This window comes from Balaenoptera physalus (assembly GCF_965194825.1).
Source record: "Balaenoptera physalus genome assembly, chromosome: 10".
In the NCBI taxonomy this organism is placed as follows: domain Eukaryota; kingdom Metazoa; phylum Chordata; class Mammalia; order Artiodactyla; family Balaenopteridae; genus Balaenoptera; species Balaenoptera physalus.
In genome coordinates this window covers 28693231-28715445 of record NC_138889.1, presented here as the reverse complement: position 1 = coordinate 28715445, position 22215 = coordinate 28693231, and the positions used below count along the sequence as shown (strand labels likewise).

The 22215-nt window shown below is 36.8% G+C and overlaps 1 protein-coding gene across 1 annotated transcript in view; it reads left to right on the top strand.

Moving 5' to 3' along the window:
- GUCY1A2 (guanylate cyclase 1 soluble subunit alpha 2) overlaps positions 1 to 22215 on the top strand; it is a 413705-nt gene that overhangs the window by 349597 nt on the left and 41893 nt on the right. Inside the window, exon 7 of the mRNA XM_082409921.1 lies at positions 4099 to 4253. Coding sequence (XP_082266047.1) covers positions 4099 to 4253 — 155 coding nt within the window. The remainder of the gene's footprint in view (positions 1 to 4098; positions 4254 to 22215) is intronic.

Below are 22215 nucleotides of genomic sequence, written 5' to 3'. Positions count from 1 at the left end.
CAATTAAATAAATTTTAATCTTACCAAAATGAATCTAAATCTCTCATTGACAGTTAAAAGTAGCTCTCTAAAGATGTGGCACAGGGCTTCCCTGGTGGCACAGTGGTTGAGAATCTGCCTGCCAATGCAGGGGACATGGGTTCGAGCCCTGGTCTGGGAAGATCCCACATGCCGCAGAGCAACTAAGCCCGTGAGCCACAACTACTGAACCTGTGCATCTGGAGCCTGTGCTCTGCATCAAGAGAGGCCGCGACAGTGAGAGGCCCACGCACCGCAATGAAGAGTGGCCCCTGCTCGCGGCAACTAGAGAAAACCCTCGCACAGAAATGAAGACCCAACACACCCAAAAAAAAAAAAAAAAACAAAGATGTGGCACATATATACAATGGAATATTGGCCATAAAAAGAAACAAATTTGAGTTATTTGTAGTGAGGTGGATGGACCTAGTGTCTGTCATACAGAGTGAAGTAAGTCAGAGAGAGAAAAACAAATACCGTATGCTAAAACATATATATGGAATCTAAAAAAAAAAAAGGTTCTGAAGAACCTAGGGGCAGGACAGGAATAAAGATGCAGACTTAGAGAACGAACTTGAGGACACGGGGAGCGGGAAGGGTAAGCTGGGACGAAGTGAGAGAGTGGCATGGACATATATCCACTACCAAATGTAAAATAGATAGCTAGTGGAGAGCAGCTGCATAGCACAGGGAGATCAACTCGGTGCTTTGTGACCACCTAGAGAGGTGGGGTAGGGAGGGTGGGAGGGAGACACAAGAGGGAGGAGATATGGGGATATATGTATATGTATAGCTGATTCACTTTGTTATAAAGCAGAAACTAACACACCATTGTAAAACAATTATACTCCAATAAGGATGTTAAAAAAAAAGAAAAAAAAAGTAGCTCTCTACTTTGTCTAACTGCTAGATGCAAGAGGCAGATTCTGAATGTGGCAATCAGTGACTTCCTTATAAGGTAACAACTCCTGGGAAATCTCAAGAAGTTGTTGAAAGAAATGTAAAAGAAAACAGAGTCTGATGATTCAGCTTGTAAGTTCTCAATGGTATCTCCTTATATCCAAAAGTAAATACTTTTTCTGAGTCCTGTTCCATTGTAGTGACAGTAACAGCGAATCTGTGCTATTTTTGTGTTTGTTGATATTCTTGTGTATGTTTTAAGGTAGTCTTCTAAGAGACAAGGGTTTTTTAAATAACCATTTCTCCATCCGCCTTCTCAAGAATACCAGGGTTTTTATCTTCAGGCTTTTTAGGTTATAATAATTCTTATTATGACAATTTAGTTTAAAAAAAAGAAAAGAACAGTCTCAGGTCTTTTGAAAAGAGGCAGGGGTGGAACCATATAAGCCTTCAGTTGGTGGGGTATGGAGTAGTCTTCTCAGACTAAAAGCACAGAATATAGTGGCTGTAAAATGTGTCGGTTTGATACTCATTTCTGCTCTTTTACTGCTTAAAAAGATCACAGGTCTAACATGACAATCTTAGTATTTAAGGTCTGGGTGTTTTTAGACAATCTTATATTGCACAAGGTAATTTAATATAAATAGACCTTCTGAAAGCAAAGAAATATAATAAAATTTTTCAAAATGCTTTGCTAATTTTAGAGAAAAGTGCGTTATGTTTGTTTATAAGGAATACTACCATTCATTATGTAACTGAGCAGGACCCTATGGGGCCTTCCTGAAACAGGCCTTCCCCATATCCTCTGCCATAGCTCCTCTCTGAAGTACCTAGATAACAGTATTTGATGCACATTCCCTTAGTTGTTTTACAGATGTGAAAACTCCCCACCAAATGGAAGAAGTTAACTACTTCATGACCATGAGCACATAGCCCCAGGCCTCTTGGAGACTAAGGACTGATAATGTTAACCCTTGTGACACCTCCCTGTTACCTCACAATCATCCAATCAGAGAATTCTGCATGAGCTGATCACATACCCTGCAAACCCCCTCCCTCACCTGGCTTTTAAAAATGCTCTGCCAAAACCCTTCAGGAACCTCAGGGTTTTCTTAGAGCATGAGCCACCTGTATCCTTGCATCACTCTGCAATAAACCTTTCTCTACCCCCAACTCCAATGTTTTGGTTCTTTTGGCCTCACTGTGCATCAGGCATAGGAACTTGCAATAACAATTACATTTTTTTTTGTCTTTAAATCCAAACAGACAATCTCTCATCAGAAATAGGCCTAAATTTTTAAGATAGTTTGTGTTCTTTAAAAAAAGTACATCTCATTTCTTCTCCCAGCCAATATGAAAGAACAGGCTGGGTTTACACTCCCAGGCTCAACAATTAAAAATCTGGACAAAATGTACAAAAGGACAGTTTCGGGCTTCCCTGGTGGCGCAGTGGTTGGGAGTCTGCCTGCCAATGCAGGGGACACGGATTCGAGCCCTGGTCTGGGAAGATCCCATGTGCCGCGGAGCAGCTGGGCCCGTGAGCCACTACTACTGAGCCTGCGCGTCTGGAGCCTGTGCTCTGCAACAACAGAGGCCGCGACAGTGAGAGGCCCGCGCACCGCGATGAAGAGTGGCCCCCGCTTGCCACAACTAGAGAAAGCCCTCGCACAGAAACGAAGACCCAACACAGCCATAAATAAATAAATAAATACTTTAAAAAAAAAAAAAAAAAAAGGACAGTTTCATGACATTTGACATTAGGCAATGGAAGACAGTGATGCCTGAGAGACAGGGAACAAAATGAAACATATGATTTCCCTGGCGTATTTCTTTGGGGTACATTCAAGCTGCAGTGCAGGGAAGGACAAATCAGGAGGAACCCAACAAACTCCCCAAGTTGAAGAGATGAAGCTGAGAGTCTATGGAGAGCAAGAAAACTAGAATTCACAGACAGAGTACCACTAAGGAGAGAGGTGCAAAAAGACCACCAGAGATCTTCCAAGGAGCCTCCTATATGTTCCTTAACTTACTGATTGTTGTATATATGTGAGAAAACTACCTGAGCCCAACAGGGAAAAATACCTGAAAGGATTAGAGAAAAAGTTCCTTGAACTCACACAAGACTTAGAAAAATGCCAGAACCCATCAGGAGAACTGGAAAACCTCATAAATCATAGGCATTGGGTATAGTACTCAGAGGGTTCTTGCCTCACTAGTGGGGAATAATTAGCCCTACATGAAACACAGCTCAAGACTTGCCTAACAAATTTTAAAAAGCAAGACTTGAAAGGAAAAAAGAAAAAACTTTCCAAGTACCTTGACTGCCTCCCAGGACAAAGCTCAAGAATATTTATAAGAATATAAAACATATCCAGCACTCAACAAAGTCAATTCATGATACCTAACATCCAACCAAAATTTACTAGGCATTCAGAAAAGCTGAAAAATATGACCCATAATAATGAGAAAAATCAGTCAATCAAAATTGATACAGAACTGGAGCATATGTTAGAATTAGCAGACAAAAATATTAAAACAGTTATTTTAATTGTATTCCATATATTCAAAAGTTAATTTAATACCTGAAAGATTGAAAAAAAAAAGTTCGAATTGAACTTTGAGAAAGGAAAATCACAATATCTAAGAAGAAAAATACACTGGATGTGATTAGCAAAAGATAAGGCATTACAAAAGAAAAGATTAGTAAATGTGGAAATAGAAGTGATCTGAAATAAACAGAGAGAAAACTATTTTAAATGAACAGATAAACAGAAATATAAATATTTAATTTACAATTGTGTTTAATGCTATGAAGGAAAAAATAGGGTTTTATGTTAGAATAACTGGAGGGAGAATAATACATTTTCCATTTATTAGAGCATACTAGATACAAATAAAACCTGATTTAAATTGTAACACAACTGGATTTATTGTGTTACAATAGAAAATTAAATGTAGTTTTTTTTCTTATAATTAATCCATTTGTTCATTTATTCCACACCATCCATGTTCATTGATACTACTGATATAATAGTCCAGATATTTGGCTCACAAAAATGACCAAGACCCCAGTCCCTATCTTTGAGGAGCTAGGAGTTTAATGGTTCAGCAGTACCTCTTATTAAAATAATAGCATACCAAATGAAAACATAAATATATCCTTTTCCTTTTCTTTTTTAGATGAGAATAGGCATTCACTCAGGCTCTGTGCTGGCTGGAGTTGTTGGGGTAAGAATGCCACGATATTGCCTGTTTGGAAATAATGTCACTCTGGCAAGCAAATTCGAATCGGGAAGTCACCCTCGACGCATCAATGTCAGCCCAACCACTTACCAGTAAGTGTTCTTTGGCCTTCTACCCCTGTCTTTGGCATTGCGTTATACTAATAGCCTGTCACTTGTGAGACTCTATTTTTTTCTTGATCCTGTTATTGTCTAATATGAGTAGATCCATCCAGTCTGAAAGATAGCAATTATGACACAAAATGTAATTTGTACCCTAAGAAAGTACACGGAAAACCTGATTTGACTGAGAGGTAAATGCAGGTTTATCATTTCCCACAGTCTCTGTCCTCCTTAGGTATTCCTGTTTAAAATACAGGAGAGCAGTGTTTTCCCTGGTGGCACAGTGGTTAAGAATCCACCTGCCAGTGCAGGGGACATGGGTTCGAGCCCTGGTCCAGGAAGATCCCACATGCCGTGGAGCAACTAAGCCCATGTGCCACAACTACTGAGCCCACGTGCCACAACTACTGAAGCCCGCACGCCTAGAGTGCATGCTGTGCAACAAGAGAAGCCACCACAATGAGAAGCCTGTACACTTGAATGAAGAGTAACCCCCGCTCGCCACAACTAGAGAAAGCCTGTGCACAGCAACAAAGACCCAATGCAGCCAAAAATCAAAAAAAAAGAAAAAAATACAGGAGAGTAAATGTTAAGGGTCTGCAACACACTAGAAATCCTAACATTTTCAAAATGTTTCTCAATGTTTATAAAAATCAAAGGAATAAGATAGAAAAGATAATTGTCTGTTTTTATTCTTCTAAATAATGAATATAAATAGGGACTCTCTAAAGTTAAATATATACTGGGTACAGAGTAAAACTTCAAACTCTATTTATCTTTTTTTTTTTTTTTTTTGTAAAATTTTTTATTTATTATTTTATTTTATTTTATTTTTGGCTGTGTTGGGTCTTCATTTCTGTGCGTGGGCTTCCCCCAGTTGCGGCAAGTGGGGGCCACTCCTCATCGCGGTGCACAGGCCTCTCACTATCGCAGCCTCTCCTGTTGTGGAGCACAGGCTCCAGACGTGCAGGCTCAGTAGTTGTGGTTCACGGGCCCAGTTGCCCCGCGGCATGTGGGATCTTCCCAGACCAGGGCTCGAACCCATGTCCCCTGCATTGGCAGGCAGATTCTCAACCACTGCACCACCAGGGAAGCCCCTCTATTTATCTTAAAGGTCATATTTGACAACTCTACACATTTTGACAGTTGAAGTCATCTTTGTTTTGTGCCTGGTAGATGTCAAGCTCCAGGCACTAGCTATTAAGTGCCATATGGGCAGAGACCAGGTCTTCTTGGCTCATCATTATACCTCCAAAACTTACAAGAAAATGTTTAGCACATAATAAGCACTCTATAAATACTTATCAAATTAATGAATAAATGTACTGATAAGATAAATATCTCTATACTAAGAAAATAGTATGAATATCTCCTACTTGGTAGACTTTGGCCTAATGCTAAGCTTTGGTGTACAAGCTATTTCATTAGTTCCATGATTTAAATGACTTAGAAATCACATTGTAAAACAGTAAAGTAGAAATGGCGACCATGGGTATTTTTATTAGCATGACTACCATGTTAACCCAGGCTAACAGAAAAACCCCAGAAGCAGAAACTTTAAATACATAGATAATAAATGTTGATTTATAATAACAAACAAAATGGTGACACTTTGAAGCTTTGGATACCACATCTTTACAGAGGGAAGTTAAGGTTTCTTAGATAAAAGATAAGTATTTCCAGATTCCTGAGGAGCACATGAGAAAGGGGAAGAAATTACAAATATAAAATCAAGATAAAGTTGCTTAAGAACTACATGTCATTTTTAGGGTATTTATATAAGGGTTTTGCTTCTTTTAAATTTCTCCCAATTTTTCTAACACAATTCTGGGCATAATACATATGATCTGACAATGATTTCCATATTAAATGGAATTAAGAAGCTTCTCTAGATCAGTGCTCTAGATCACTGCACTTTGTTCTCTAGACCATGGGGTAAGGAAAAGTTCCTGAAGATCAACCACCTCACCTATATACTCCTACCATGGTTATGATTTTTCCCATCATGGAGCTAATACATATGTTTCCTGTTTGTATAAGTTAGGGTAGATTTATAGAAACTCCATTTTAAAAAAATGATGTGTAAAGAATGGATCAACCATGTGAGGAGTTATACCCTGAGCTTAAATATCATTGCTATAGCTGGCTTTGTTTACATGTGACCAATAAAGGAAACCCCACAAGCCACACAGACTCTGTGCATTTGGGTGTTGTCTTTGAGTTTTAATAATCTTTTTCACATTGGTGGGAGTTTGTAATTATCCTTGGTGATCAATAAAGTCTGAAGAATTGAATCATTTAAAACATGGTGAGCATTGAAATATTTTGTTCTGTTATGATCTTTCCCCCCTCCTCTCCCCCACCAAAATACAAATGGAGACATAGATGAACAAATTGAGCTGCCGTCTGGGTAGATTATAAAAGATACTTTCTCTGACTGGTCTCAAATCTTATAATTTCTAATAATACTTTATAAAAATATTTTTATGTTTGGTCTATCCTCAAAATTAACACTTTTCCTCCATCTGTTTCTGTGTTCCTCCCTCCTTCCCTTCTTTCAACAAATACTTGTAGAGTACCTACTATATTCCAAGCACTATGATAGTCACTAATGTTACAACAATAAACAGCATAAATATGATCTTTGCCTTCATGGAGGAGACTACAGACCAGATGGTAGATGTATACAAATAAACAGTTTATTACAATAGACTAGTACTGAGGTCAAAAGGACCTGATGAGAGTATTAGAGCAACAGGAGGAGTGGGCGAAAATGAGGATGAAGAGATAGACTGAAGTCAGAACAACTGAAGCTGTAATTCATGTTAAGGGATTTCAACTTAACCCTAAGAGCAAAGAAAGACATTGAAGAGTTTTAAGCAGAGGAGTGACTTGACCAGATTTGTACTTTAAAAAGATCTCCAAGGTTGTAGAGAGAACAGATTAGGAGTTGAGAAGGGCAGCAATCCAGTGCTTGAAATCAGGTAATTTTATTCCCATTTCCTTGATGGAAATGTAGCTAATTACTGAGACCCTGGAATCCAAACCATTTGCTGTTTCAACTTGTCTTCCATGCTTCAGAAGAGTGATTGGACTGAATGACCTTTGACATCCATTTTTATCTGGGATACCATTAAAAACAATGTACTTTGGTTCCTGGTAAGTTTCTAGAAAACTAAATTTAGGTATATGATCTCAGTGTGACTTGGTTTTCAGATTCTGGATGTGTTTCTGCCCAAGTGCTTTCTGTTGGTTTTATATATACCAATCTATACACTTCAGCTATGTATAATTGTTCTATTCCACATAGCACAAGTGATTTATGAATCCACAAGTGTAGAGTATACTTCCCTTTCCCAGGATACTCAAAGTGAAATGCCAGGTGGATGTTTCATGGACATTCTCTAAGAGGAGATAAAATTGAACTTTCTTAGAGCAAATAGGAATTTGTGAAGTTAAACTGAGTATTAAGATCATAAGAGCTTGAAATTTCCAATTTTCTTTCCTGAATTAAATGCTGAAAAATGTTCTATATTGTCTGGTTATTTTGAAATCTTCAGACAGGTTTCTAAAAATTTTTTTTTAATATTTTAATTTCTTTGGAGTATAGTTGATTTACAATGTTGTGTTATTTCAGTTGTACAGCAAAGTGATTCAGCTATACATATAAATATAATCATTCTTTTTTAGATTCTTTTCTCATATAGGTTATCACAGAATATTGAATACAGTTTCCTGTGCTATACAGTAGGTCTTTTTTGGTTATCCATCTTATATATAGCAGTGTGCAGGTATTCATCCCAAGCTCCTGATTTATCCCACCGGTGCCACGTCTCCCCTTTGTTAACCATAAGTTTGTTTTCAATATCTATAAGTCTGCTTCTGTTTTGTAAATGAGTTCACTTTTATCTTTTTTTTTCACATCTTTATTGGAGTATACTTGCTTTGCAATGTTGTATTAGTTTCTGCTGTATAACAAAGTGAATCAGCTATATGTATATGTATATCCCCATATCCACTCCCTCTGGCCTCTCCCTCCCACCCTCCCTATCCCACTCCTCTAGGTGGTCACAAAGCACCAAGCTGATCTCCCTGTGCTATGCAGCTGTATCTTTTTTAAAATTAGGTTCCACATACAAGTGATACCATATAATATTTTTCTTTCTCTGTCTGACTTACTTCACCTAGTATGAGAATCTCTAGGTCCATCCATGTTGCTGCAAATGGCATTATTTCATTCTTTTTCATGGCTGAATAATATTCCATTGTATATCTATACCACATCATCTTTATCCATTCCTCTGTCAATGGACATTTAGCTTGCTTCCATGACTTGGCAATTGTAAATATGCTGCAATGACCATTAGGGTGCTTGTATCCTTTTGGATTATGGTTTTCTCTGGATATATGCCCAGGAGTGAGATTGCTGGGTCATATGGTAGTTCTATTTTAAGTTTTTTAAGGAATCCCCATGCTGTTCTCCATAGTAGTTGTACCAATTTACATTCCCACCAACAGTGTAGGAGGGTTCCCTTTTCTCCACACCCACTCCAACATTTATTGTTTGTAGACTTTTTGATGATGGCCATTCGACTGCTGGGAGATGATACTTCATTGTAGTTTCGATTTGCATTTCTCTGATAATTAATGATGTTGAGCATCTTTTCATATGCTCCTTGGCCATCTGTATGTCTTCTTTGGAGAGCTATCTGTTTAGATATTCTGCCCACTTTCTGATTGGGTTGCTTGTTTTTTTTGACCTAGAGCTGCATGAGCTGTTTGCATATTTTGGAGACTAATCCCTTCTCGATCACATCATTTGCAAATATTTTCTCCCTCTGTGGGTTGTCTTTTTGTATTGTTGATGGTTTCCTTTACTGTGCAGAAGCATTTAAGTTTCCTTAGGTCTCATTTGTTTATTTTTGTTTTTATTTCCCTTACTCTAGGAGATGGGTAAAAAAAGATCTTGCTGTGATTCATGCCAAAGAGTGTTATGCCTATGTTTTCCTCTAAGAGTTTTATAGTATTCAGCCTTATATTTAAGTTTTTAATCCATTTTGAGTTTATTTTTGTATTTGGTGTTAGGGAGTGTCCTAATTTAATTCTTTTATATGTAGCTTTCCAGCTTTCCCAGTGCCACTTATTGAAGAGACTGTCTTTTTCTCCATTGTATATTCTAGCCTCCCTTGTTGTAGATTAATTGACAATAGGCGTGTGAGTTTATTTCTGAGTTTTCTATCCTATTCCATTCATTGATATTTCTGTTTTTGTGCCAGTACCTTATTGTTTTGATTACTGTTGCTTTGTAGTATAGTATGAAGTCAGGGGGTCTGATTCCTACAGCTCTGCTTTTCTTTCTCAAGATTGATTTGACTATTCAGGGTCTTTTGTGTTTCAATACAAATTTAAAAAATTTTTTGCTCTCCTTCTATGAAAAATGCCATTGGTAATTTGATAGGAATTGCATTGAATCTGTAGATTGCCTTGAGTACTAAGTCCTTTTGACAGTATTGATTCTTCCAATCCAAGAACATCTGTTTGTGTCATCTCTGATTTCTTTCATCAGCATCTTATACTTTTCAGAGTAGAGGTCTTTTGTCTCCTTAGATGGCTTTATTCCTAGGTATTTTATTCTTTTTTATGGAATGATAAATGGGATTGTTTCTTTAATTTCTCTTTCTGATCTTTTGTTGTTAGTGTATAGGAATGCAAGTGATTTCTGTGCATTAATTTTGTATTCTGCAACTTTACCAAATGCATTGATCAGCTCTAGTAGTTTTCTGATAAAATATTTAGGATTTTCTATATATAATATCATGTCATCTGCAAACAATGACAGTTTTACATCTTCTTTTCCAATTTGGTTTTCTTTTATTTCTTTTTCTTCTCTGATTGCTGTAGCTAGGACTTCCAAAATATGTTGAATAAAAGTGGTGACACTGGGCATCCTTGCCTTGTTCTTAATCTAAGAGGAAATGTTTTCAGCTTTTCACTGATGAGAATGATGTTGGCTGTGGGTTTGTCTTGCATGGCCTTTATTCATTGAGGTAAGTTCCCTCTATTCCCACTTTCTGGGGAACTTTTATCATAAGTCAGTGTTGAATTTTGTCAAAACCTTTTTCTGCATCCATTGAGATGATCATATGGTTTTTATTCTTCAGTTTGTTAATGTGGTGTATCACACTGATTGATTTGTGCATACTGAAGAATCCTTGCATCACTGGAATAAATCCCACTTGATCATTGTATATGATCCTTTTAATGTACAATTGGATTCAGCTTGCTAGTATTTTGTTGAGAATTTTTGCGCCTATGTTCATCAGTGATACTGACCTGTAATTTTTTTTTTTTTTGTGGTATCTTTGTCTGGTTTTGGTTATCAGGGTTATGGTGACCTACTAGAATGAGCTTGGGAGTGTTCTTCCCTCTGCAGTTTTTTGGAAGAGTTTCAGACGGATAGATGTTAACTGGTCTCTAAATGTTTGATAGAATTCACCTGTGAAGCCATCTGGTCCTGGACTTTTGTTTGTTGGAAGATTTTTAATCATAGTTTCAATTTTAGTACTTGTGATTGGTATGTTCATTTTTTCTATTTCTTCCTGGTTCAGTCTTGGAAGGTTGTATTTTCTAAAAATTTGTCCATTTCTTCTAGGTTGTCCATTTTATTGGCATATAGTTGCTTTTAGTAGTCTCTTATGATCCTTTGTATTTCTGTGGTGTCAGTTGTAACTTCTCCTTTTTCATTACTAATTTTATTGATTTGAGTCCTCTCCCTCTTTTCCTTGATGAGTCTGGCTAAAGGTTTATCAATTTTGTTTATCTTCTCAAAGAACCAGCTTTTAGTTTCGTTGATCTTTGCTATTGTTTTCTTCATCTCTATTCATTTATTTCTGCTGTGATCTTTATGACTTCTTTCCTTCTACTAACTTTGGGTTTTGTCTGTCTTCTTTCTACAGTTGCTTTAGATGTTAGGTTAGGTTGTTTATTTAAGAATTCTTTTGTTTCTTGAGGTAAGATTTTATTGCTATAAACTTACCTCTTAGAACTGCTTTTGCTGCATCTCTTATGTTTTGGATCATCATGTTTTCGTTTTCATTTATCTCTAGGTATATTTTAATTTCTTCTTCTTTAGTGATCCATTGGTTATTTAGTAGCATATTGTTTAGCCTCCATGTGTTTGTGTTTTTTAGTGTTTTTTCTGTGCAATTAATTTCTAATCCCATAGCATTATGGTCAGAAAAGATGCTTGGTACGACTTCAGTTTTCTTAAACTTTCCAAGCCTTGACTTGTGGTCCAAGATGTGATCTATCCTAGAGAATACTCCATGTGCACTTGAGAAGAAAGTGTATTCAGCTACTTTCAGATTGAATGTTCTGTAAATATCAATTAAGTCCATCTGGTCTAATGTCTCATTTAAATCCTGTGTTTCCTTATTCATTTTCTATCTGGATGACCTGTCCATTGATAAGACTGTGGTATTAATGTCCCCCACTACTGTCATATTACTGTCCATTCCTCCTTTATGGTTGTTAATGTTTGCCTTATATTTTGAAGTGCTCCTATGTTGGGTGCATATGTATTTATAATTGCTATATCTTCTTCTTAGTTTGATCCCTTGATCTTTATGTAGTGTCCTTCTTTGTCTATTGTAACATTCTTTATTTCAAAGTCTGTTTTTTTCTGATATGAGTATTGCTACTCCAGCTTTCTTTTGATTTCCATTTGCATAGAATACCTTTCTCCATCCCCTCAATTTCAGTCTGTATGTGTCCCTAAGATCTGAAGTGAGTCTCTTGTAGACAGCATATATACGGGTCTTGTTTTTTATCCATTCAGCCAGTCTATGTCTTTTGGTAGCAGCACTTAATCCATTTACATTTAAGATAATTATCAGTATGAATGTTCTTATTGCCATTTTGTTAATTGTTTTGGATTCTTTTTTGAAGGTCTTTTTTCTTCCCTTCATCTTTTGTTCTCTCCTCTTGTGATTTGATGTCTATCATTCGTGATGTGTTTGGATTGCTTTTTCTTTTTTGCGTGTGTTTATCTATTGTAGATTTTTAGTTGGTAGTTCCCATGAGGTTTTGATATAGTAATCTGTATATATACCAGATTGTTTTAGGTTGCTGGTCTCTTAGTTTCCATTGCATTTCCAATATCCTGCATTTGTACTCTCCTATTCTCATAATTGCTGGTTTTGTTATCATATTTGTGTGGGGATGAATTCCTACCTTTACTTCATGCTTGTCTCTACTGGTAAGTTTCCCCATTTGTAATTTTCTTGACTCTATATGTGCCCTTTTCTTTTCTGCCTAGAGAAGTTTCTTTAGGATTTGTTGTAATGCTGGTTTTGTGTGTGGGGGGTGGTGCTGAATTCTCTTAGCTTTTGCTTGTCTGTAAAAGTTTTGATTTCTCCTTTGAATCTGAACAAGAGCCTTGCTGGTTAGAGTATTCTTGATTGTAGGTTTTTCTCTTTTATCACCTTAAATATATCGTGCCACTCTCTTCTGGCCTGCCGAGTTTCTGCTGAAAAATCAGCAGATAACCTTATGGGGCTCCCCTTGTATGTTATTTGTTGCTTTTCCTTGTTGCTTTTACTATTTTTTCTCTGTCTTTAATTTTTGTCAGTTTGATTAATATGTCTCTGCATTTTCCTCCTTGGATTTATCTTGTATGGGACTCTTTGCACTTCCTGGTCTTGAGTGAGTGTTCCCTTTCCCATGTCAGGGAAGTTTTTGGTTATAATCTCTTCAAATATTTTCTCCAGTTCTTTCTCTCTCTTTTCTTCTTCTGAGGCCCTTATAATACGAATGTTGGTGTGTTTAATGTTGTCCCAGAGGTCTCTGAGACTGTCCTCATTTCTTTTCATGCTTTTTTCTTTACTCTGTTCCATGGCAGTGATTTCCTCCATTCTGTCTCCCAGCTGACTTATTCATTCTTCTGCCTCAGTTATTCTGCTATTGATTCCTTCTAGTGTATTTTTCATTCCAGTTATTGAGTTGTTCATCTGTTTGTTTGTTCTTTAAATCTCCTATCTCTTTGTTAAACATCTCTTGTAACTTCTCAGTCTGTGCCTACATTCGTTTTCCAAGATCTTGGATCATTTTTACTATCGTTAGTCCAAATTCTTTTCTGGTAGATGCCTATTTCCACTTCACTTAGTTGTTCTTGTGGTTTTTTATCTTGTTCTTTCATCTGAAAAATATTTCACTGCCATTTCATTTTCTCTAACTTTCTGTGTTTGTCATCTCCTTTCTGCTAGCTGGCAGGTCATAGTTTCTCCTGCTTCTTGTGTCTGCCCTCTGGTGGGTGAGTTTGGTTCTGAGGCTTGTGCAGGCTTCCTGTTGAGAGGGGCTGGTGCCTGCCCTCAGGTTGGTGGATCTGGGTCTTCTCCCTCTGGTGGGCAGGACTGTGTCAAGGAAGCCTGTTTACAGGTGGCTGTGAGCTCAGTATGGCTTCAGGCATCCTGTCTGCTGATGGGTGGGTCTGTGTTCCTATCCTGCTGGTTGTTTGGCCCTGGAGTCTGTAGGTTGTTGGGTAGGGCTGAGTCTTGATGCCAGAGTGGCAACCTCCTGGGGAGCTCACGATGACCACTATTCTCTGGGGTTTCTGTCCCCGGTGTCCTTGCCCCCCAAATTACACACAGCCAACCCCCATCTCTCCAGAAGACCCTCCAAGACTCATAGGTAGATTCAGCCCTGGATCCTATGAAGTTACTGTTTTGTGCTGGATTCCAGTGTACGTGAAAACTTTTGTTCACCCTCCAATAGTGGAGTCTCTGTTTCCCCCAGTCCTGTGGTGCTCCTGTACTCCACCCCCACTGGTCTTCAAAGCCAAATGCTTTGGGGATTCCTCCTCCTACTCCCACACCCTCATGCTGGGGAACTTGATGTGGGGCTCAGGACTCTCATTTTGTGGGAGAACCTCTGTGATATGATTTTTTTCCAGTTCATGGGTCTCCCACCCAGTGGGTATGGGATTTGATTATGTTGTGAAAGTGCTCCTCCTGCCATCTCGTTGTGGCTTCTTCTTTGTCTTTGAATGTAAAATATCTTTTTTGGTTGGTTCCAGTTATTTTCATTGATGGTTATTCAGCAGTTAGTTTTGATTTTGGTGTTTCCATGAGTGGAGATGAGCTTAGGTCCTTCTACTCCACCCTCTTTTCCAGAATCGAGGGGCTGCTCCTAGTTTGGTTGTTTGCTGCCTTTTTCCTCAGCATGTGGTGGCTGTTATTCCCTTGATATGGAATGTGTAGGTACAGCAGCCCTTGCCTGCTTTGGACAGTGGGGGCAGGTCCTGGCGCCTGCTCATGAGTTTCCTAGGGGAAGATGCTATCCACTTGCTCCTGGGACAGCAGGGGCAGGTCCTGGCTCCTGCTCATAGATTTCTTAGTGGCGGGAGCTATCCATACTCTTCTGCGACAGCTGGGACAGATCCTGGTGACTGCAGGTATATTTTCTAGTGGCAGAAGCTATATGCACCCTCCTGGGGCAACAGGGGCAGGGCCTGGCATCAGCTCACGGGTCTGGTAGAGGTGGCTAGTGCCTGCCTCTGGAGCCCAAGATGGTGGCAGTGACTCACACCTGCCCCTGGAGCTCCTGTAGGTGGTGTCCTATTGCTTGGGAGTGCTCACAGGGAAAGAAGCTCTTATGGTGGTCCTACCCCTCTCTTCGTGTGACTCCTAATAATGGCGACTTGCCTCTCTGGCAGGCCCAGCCTTCTTCAGAGTAAACCCTCAGTTGCCACAGCCTGGCCTCTTCAAGCTGTTTCTGCACATCTCACCCTGGTCCTCTCGCTGGATCTGACCTCTGGATCCTGAGCTTCAGCATTTAACCCCCACCTGCACTGACAGAGGAGTGTCTCAGTTTGGGGAGTGCAGGGCACTCCATTTTGCCTTCCACAAACTTGTTGCTGCTCTCTCCTCTTAGGCTCTGAAACTCCCCTTCCATCCAGGCTGATATCCCCACCAGTAGAGAGATTTTCCAGGGTGCAGGAACCTTTCCTCCTTCACAGCTCCCTCCCTGGGGCACAGACCCTGTCCCCATTCTTTCTTTTTCTTTTTCCTTTTGTCCTACCCAATTACATGGAGGTTTTCTTGTCTTTTTGGATGCCTGAGGTCTTCTGTCAGCATTCAGTAGCTGTTCTCTGTAAATCTGTTCCACTTGTAGATGTATTTTCAATGTTTTTGTGGGAGAATGTGAATTCCACGTCCTACTCCTCTGCCATCTTGATCCCCCTGCCTTCTTCAGAGAAGTTTATATTCAATTTATTTTTAGCAAGACTATATAATTATCATAAACTGTAAGAGAGTGGATTATTTGGATATAATGAGAAATTGAAATAATTTTCTGAATAATTCATTCCAAATACATTTTGCCTGAAATATTTAAATAGTTGATTGAAAAAACAACACTTTTATAAATACTTTGAAGTACGAAAGTTTAAAAGGAATAATATAATACCCGTGATCCCACCACTTGTTTAAGACTTTATATGTGCTTCAGATCTTGTTTAATAAAAATAAATAAGACTTTTCCTTTGGAATTTTTCCTTCCTTTCATTGTGACAAATACCCTAATGAATTTGTTGTGTTTCAAAGTCTAGTGTTTTATACATTAACTTTACCATGTGTATCCATAAACAATAGAATTTCATTTATTTTAATTTGCATAAGTGATCTTTCACTGTATAAACATTTCTCTAACTTTTAAAACATTTTATGTTTTAATATCTATCCTTGTTGAGACATAGATAGCTCTAGCCCATCATTTTAATTACTATTCAACATTTCAGCATATGACTATACTATATTTTAATGTTCACTCATCTATTCCTCTATTGGTGAACACAGGTTTTGTTTTTCTAATTTTTAATTATTACAAAGTATGTTCCTATGAACATGACATTACATAAATTAAGCTACTTTACATTTCATACGATATAAATAATTGAGTTTCCTAAAGGTTACTAGAATTGGAATGATCAGATGTTGTTTACCTCAATATTCATTTGGACATAATGAATAAAGATTTCTAAACCAAGTCCATAACTTTTATATAATAGTATTTATTTTTTTAGACTTATTGTGAGTCATCTTGTTGCATGCAGTAATGCCCAAGGACCATTTCCTCTTCACCTAGGGCACTTTATTACTAGTTTCATTTCTGGAAAAAAAGAAATGTTTATTGAGTTTTGAATTTTTCATGTTTGACGTTTTCATTTTTCTCTGAATAAATGTTATGTTTACAATCATCATTGTTCCCACTCATCCAAATTTTAAAATAATGCACATTACAAACAATGGTCTCTTAACATCATTCTGCTGATCTGTGGAACTGAAATAATTGCTTATACTGAGGACATTTTCAGCAAATTTTGAAATGGCATGAATAGTCAAATTATTTGCCTGAGCAGAGTCAATCGTATTTCCGTGCTAAGTGAAAACTAAAAATGTAGAAAAACTCTTTAACTACTTTGATATAAAATTTTCCTTAACCTTTAAGCATTTTTTTTTCTCATTTTACAATTGATCTACTTCTAGACTTTTCAGAATGCCTATTTTTCATTCACTGTGAGAGGCTCCTTCTTCAGTTCAAACCAAGTTACCTTCTAACCAATGCTGTATAAACAGCTCATTATAACAGAGGTTGTACAATGGATCAGGATATGGTAGTGGTCAAGTGAACCAGAATCAGAGTGCTTAGGTTGAAATCCAGAGTCTGAAACTTATTGTCTGAAATTTAGGAACTCAATTTCTTTGGGCCCATTGTCCTCATATTTAAATTGGTATCTATTTCAGATTATTGTTAGGATTAAATATGATATTTATAAAGCTCTTATACTTGGAACACAGTAGACATTCATTTATTATTTCAACCTGTTTTTTCCATGAAGGCATAGACTATCTTATTCTGCACTTGATTCTCATATTTTATGTTTAGCCATGTTGAGTGATGTGTGATAGTTGGATTACAGACCTCATCTGGCAGTTCCAAAGAAACAGTGGGTTTGGTAATGTGACCAAAGGCATTTTGAGCTATGACTCAGAACTGAGCTAGTAATCAGCTTATTCCTACAAGTTTTTATTAGCAAAGGCATTTTGCTGATGACTAAGTCTTAGTCATGTGATAAACACTGACTCTTTTTATGGCAAATCGCCTAATTTAAGCAGAGGTACTGTTAGGGATAGAGACATTTTCCTCTATCCTTCTAGGTTCTTCTGGTTGCTCTAAGAATTAAATTGAAATGAGGCAGATTAACAGGAGAAAATCAGACAAAAGTTTAATAACATGGGAGAAACCCAGGAAAAATAAGTAACTCTCCAAATGATCCAAACCCTCATCTTAAATATTATCTTCAGCTAAAGACAAAAAAGGATATTGGGGGTAGTGGTTTGAGAACTCAGAGGGGAGGAGGACGATTCACATGGAGACAGAAAAGCAAATGTTTGGTAAAGAAATGTTTGCTAGGCCATACAGAGACAATGGGACACGGAAAGGGATTTTAAGGAATAGATTTTGCTAGGTTCCTCCTTGTCTACCACACCTAGTTCATACTATAGTTATCTATGGTGATAGCTCCTTTCCTGGAATAGTCCTTCTATTCTTTTAGGAAGTTAGAGGGAAGCTAAAAGTTTCTTCCTGAGTCTTTGAGGCCTTGATTGTTTCCAGCTAAAAATTATCTACACACCAAGGAGACATTTTGGGGTGGTGAATTTTGCTCCCATACAGTATGTAATAACATATATATTAATTAAATTACAACAAAGTTTGTGGCTTAAATGACACAGATTTATTATCTAACAGTTCTATAGAATAGAAGTCTGTTATGGGTCTCCCTGATCTAAAATCAAGGTACCATCAGAGCTGCATTCTTCTCTGGAAGGTCTAGGAGATAACCTGTTTTCTTGTGTTTTCCAGCTTCTAGAGTCCACCTGCATTCCTTGGTTTGTGGCTTCCTTCCTCCATCATATAGTCAGTAATATTGCATCTCTCTGACACTGTTTCCACTGTCACATCTCTTTTTCTGACTCTTTTCTTCTTCCTTCCTCTTCTACTTTTAAGGACCCTTGTGACTACATTGAGTCCATTGGATAATCCAGGATAATTTCCCTATTTTAATGTCAGGTGATTAGCAACCTTAATTCCATCTGCAATCTTAATTCACTTTTGCCCCATAACCTAACATATTCACAGGTTCTAGGGATTAGGACATGGACTTTTTTTTTTTTTTAAAGAACCCTACTTCCTGTCCTCCTTTTGGACAGGAGGTAGGGTTGTTATTCTGCCTAAAACAAGGGGAAAAAATCTAAAGGCTAAAATCTGCCTAGAACTGTAGCCTCAATTCTATTTACACGTCCTTGTCTTTGAGAACTTTTTAAAAAACATATCAATTATGTAAAAAAAAATCTAGGAAAGAAAAGGACTTTGCAAGATAAGTTATTTAACTTTTAAAGAATTTCTACTAGAAATATAGAAATATATTTCTCATGCTGTAGAGGCTGGAAGTCAGAAATCATGGTACCAGCATGGTCAGGTTCTTGTGAGGGCTCTCTTGTAGCTTGCAGATGGCTGACTTCTCTTTTTATCCTCACATAATGGCAAGAGAGAGAGGAAGCAAGCTCTCATGACACTTATAAGGGCACTAATCCTATTCCATTCCATGAGCTCCACCTTCATGACTTCATCTAATTTTAACTAATTCCCAAAAGGCCCCACCTCCTATCATCACATTCAGGTGTAGGGTTTCAACAAATTAATTTTGGGAGGACACAAGCATTACATCCACAACAAGGACTGAATTTTATTTCTATATTTAAGAAGCAGTAGGATGTTTGACTTGAGGAGGAAATTAAGGAGTAGTACATGGAATTTTTATAAGATGACTGCAGTATCCTTACTTCACAATCTGCCCACAGATTTAGCTAGCCCTATATAATCTCTAAAAAAGCTGGGTACTCAGAAAGTTGTAATACTTAACTTATGGGTATCTTTAGACCACTAGCATCATGTTTAAAACTCCATAAACTACATTTTTTAGACTAGAGTTTGGTACAATAGATTTCTAGCCTAGGAATCTGGAGAACTGAAGTCTCATCTTGGTTAAGATATTAACTTTTGTGTAATATTTGGCCAACCTGATAATGTTTCTGGGCTTGGTCCCTTCATCTCTACAATGAAGGAGATTACCTAGATGATTACTAAAATAACTTTTAGCTCTAAAATAACTTTTAGCTCTAAAATGTTATGATAGCGGTAACAAAGTTACATTGAATTACTTTTTCTCTGTAAGCATTTTTATTCACATTACCCCATTTAATATTCATAGCAAGCCTGTGAGTTAAGCACTGTTATTATCTTTATTTTTCAGATGAAAAGAAATTACGTCTTTGAAAGGTTAAATAAATCACCAAGAACACACAGCTAAAAACACACAATGTAGGAGTCAGAATTCAAATTCATAGCTGCCTTATCCTAGAGCCTGAGTTCTTATCCATGGGCAAACTATCTCTGTGGGTCAATAACTGTTGATAAGGAGCAATAATTTCTGAAGATGACTTGCCTTGATGGGAGGATTTCCTCTGCAAAAGAGTGATAAAAGCATCAATAGGGAGCAAGCTGTAATCAGAGCAAGGGAGATTCTGTTCCTTTCTTATTTCTGCACATATGAATATATCCAGGTTACACTTTTGCTATCCCAGAGTTCTTTTCATACTCAAGGTAATAAAAAAGAAGAATGTTTGTCCTAAAATATTTGCTTAACATCTCCGTATTTCTCACCATATCTGTATCTCTAACTCTGGATCTGAACATCAGCTGTGGCAAAAAGAGGCCTCTGGGTTAAACAGAAAACCATCTTCTGCGTCTGTTATGCTAAAACATTTTGTGTCTAACGCATATAATAAAAATCACAGTGAATATAGGCATATTATTCAGAATTTTACTTTATAGACAATTTAGAGGAATGCATCTTTCTAGTATATTGAGATATGCATGGAATAATTGAAGAAAGATTAACTTACTTGGGTATATTTTTCTTTGCATGTAAAAGTTAATAGTTACTAACTTAGTTAAAACACTAGGTAGAAAATCTGCTTCTATTTCTTTGTCAATATTATTATTATACAAGAGTGAGATATACTGTAAATATTTACTCTTCTTACTATAGATACTTAAAATGGGGAAAGACATCCAAAGAAATCCTGTCTAGTAGCTGACCTATAACTTCCTGCTTTTAAAAAATCAAAATGCTTATCTGCACTAGTGACTATATTTTTAAAAAATATTTGGACTGGTATTTTCCTGTCCTGTCAGTCTTTTAAGTGACTTTATTGATCATCCTATTCTTTATAGAAGCACCAAAAATAGTAAACACTATATTTTACAAAATAAAAAAAAATAATAATAAAGACAAATGACTTAATAGTGTTTCCAAAAGGATAAATTAAGTTGTGCCTCAAGAATTATATTTCTATTTTTTAATTACAAAGAATAACATCCATGTTATCCTTTTAATAGTGTCAACAAAAGTCACATATAGCAAAATTGAATGAGATACTCTACTTAGACATTTTTATTTAACTCTTTCTTCCTTTGTCTCTCTGCGGTACCAAATAGCATTTTCCCCAGAAAATATAATTCTGAGGATTGGAAATCATAAGCTTTCCTAATTTTTAAAAATAAATCTGGTCTATTTTTTTGACTTTAGAATATTCCACCTCAATCATTCCATATATTTACCAGCATTATGAGGTCATAATAGTGAAGTCTTTGAGGATCAGAATATAATGTTGCAGTTATTTTTATAGTAAAAGTCATATATATATTTACCTAATAGCTTACTTTTATAAGTTTAATTGCTTATAGTTGTCAGAATCAATACATAAATATATAAATAAGTACTGTGTAATAATGGTTAGTTATTATTTCATTGTTATGAAATGAAAAAGTGGGTCTGGCAATTTTGACGTTTTTGGTAGTTTGACTACTTGGCATAGGTTTGGTCTATATATTAAGGCTCTAGATTGAATGTAGAAATATTGCTGGTCCTATATTAGGGCACATTCTTTACTCTAGATGAAGGGTGTTTCTCTTTTCCCATGACAGTAATGATAAAATGTTAATTACCTAGCTTAGGGTGCAGAATTTAAAGACATGAATCTGGTTCATGTCAATAGTTCTAATATGGCAGACATCTATTAATTTCATACAAAAGAGGAATTTCTATGAAGTACAAAAAACAGCTATTTTATTGGCCATAAATAATATCTTTACAAATAACACCAAGTTTAACTAAATTCTTTACATTATCTAGATCACTATAAAGTGAAAATTAGTTACTAAGATATTTGAGCATAATCTAAAGCAAGAGGGAAATCCAATGCACATCCTCCATTTTCTTTCTCCACTAAAAATGGCACCAATGCAAGTGACTGGGTTGTCAATGTTTATTTTGCAATTAATAATGGATAAAGGATACTTTCTGAATATTTTTAGATGTTCACATTTTAGCTAAAAGGGCCAAGTAGAAAAGTAATTTTTAAACATTTGTTGGCTATAAAACCAATTTAAGTAAACTCTGATTTAAAAATCCAAACTAGAACATAGTTAAATGTAGTGTTGTTAAGGTATTGGGAGATAGTATAGCATTTAAGGAAATCTTAAGTTTGGTGTGTTTATGAGTTTCCTGACATATTTTCAATGCATACTCACGTGTGTACCTTTCTGGAAAGATGTTTTTTCTAATACAGTAGATTTCCAAAGTGACCCATAGTTTGGAAAATTTTTTAAATTGCTTCTGGCTGATTAAATAAATGAATGACCCAATAAAACATATCAGGAGACCCAAGTTCACATTAATGTTCTGACACTAATTAGTTTATGACCCTAGATAACTCACATGAGTAATCATATCTTCTGTTTCCTCATGAATTAGAAAAAAACAATTAGGTCT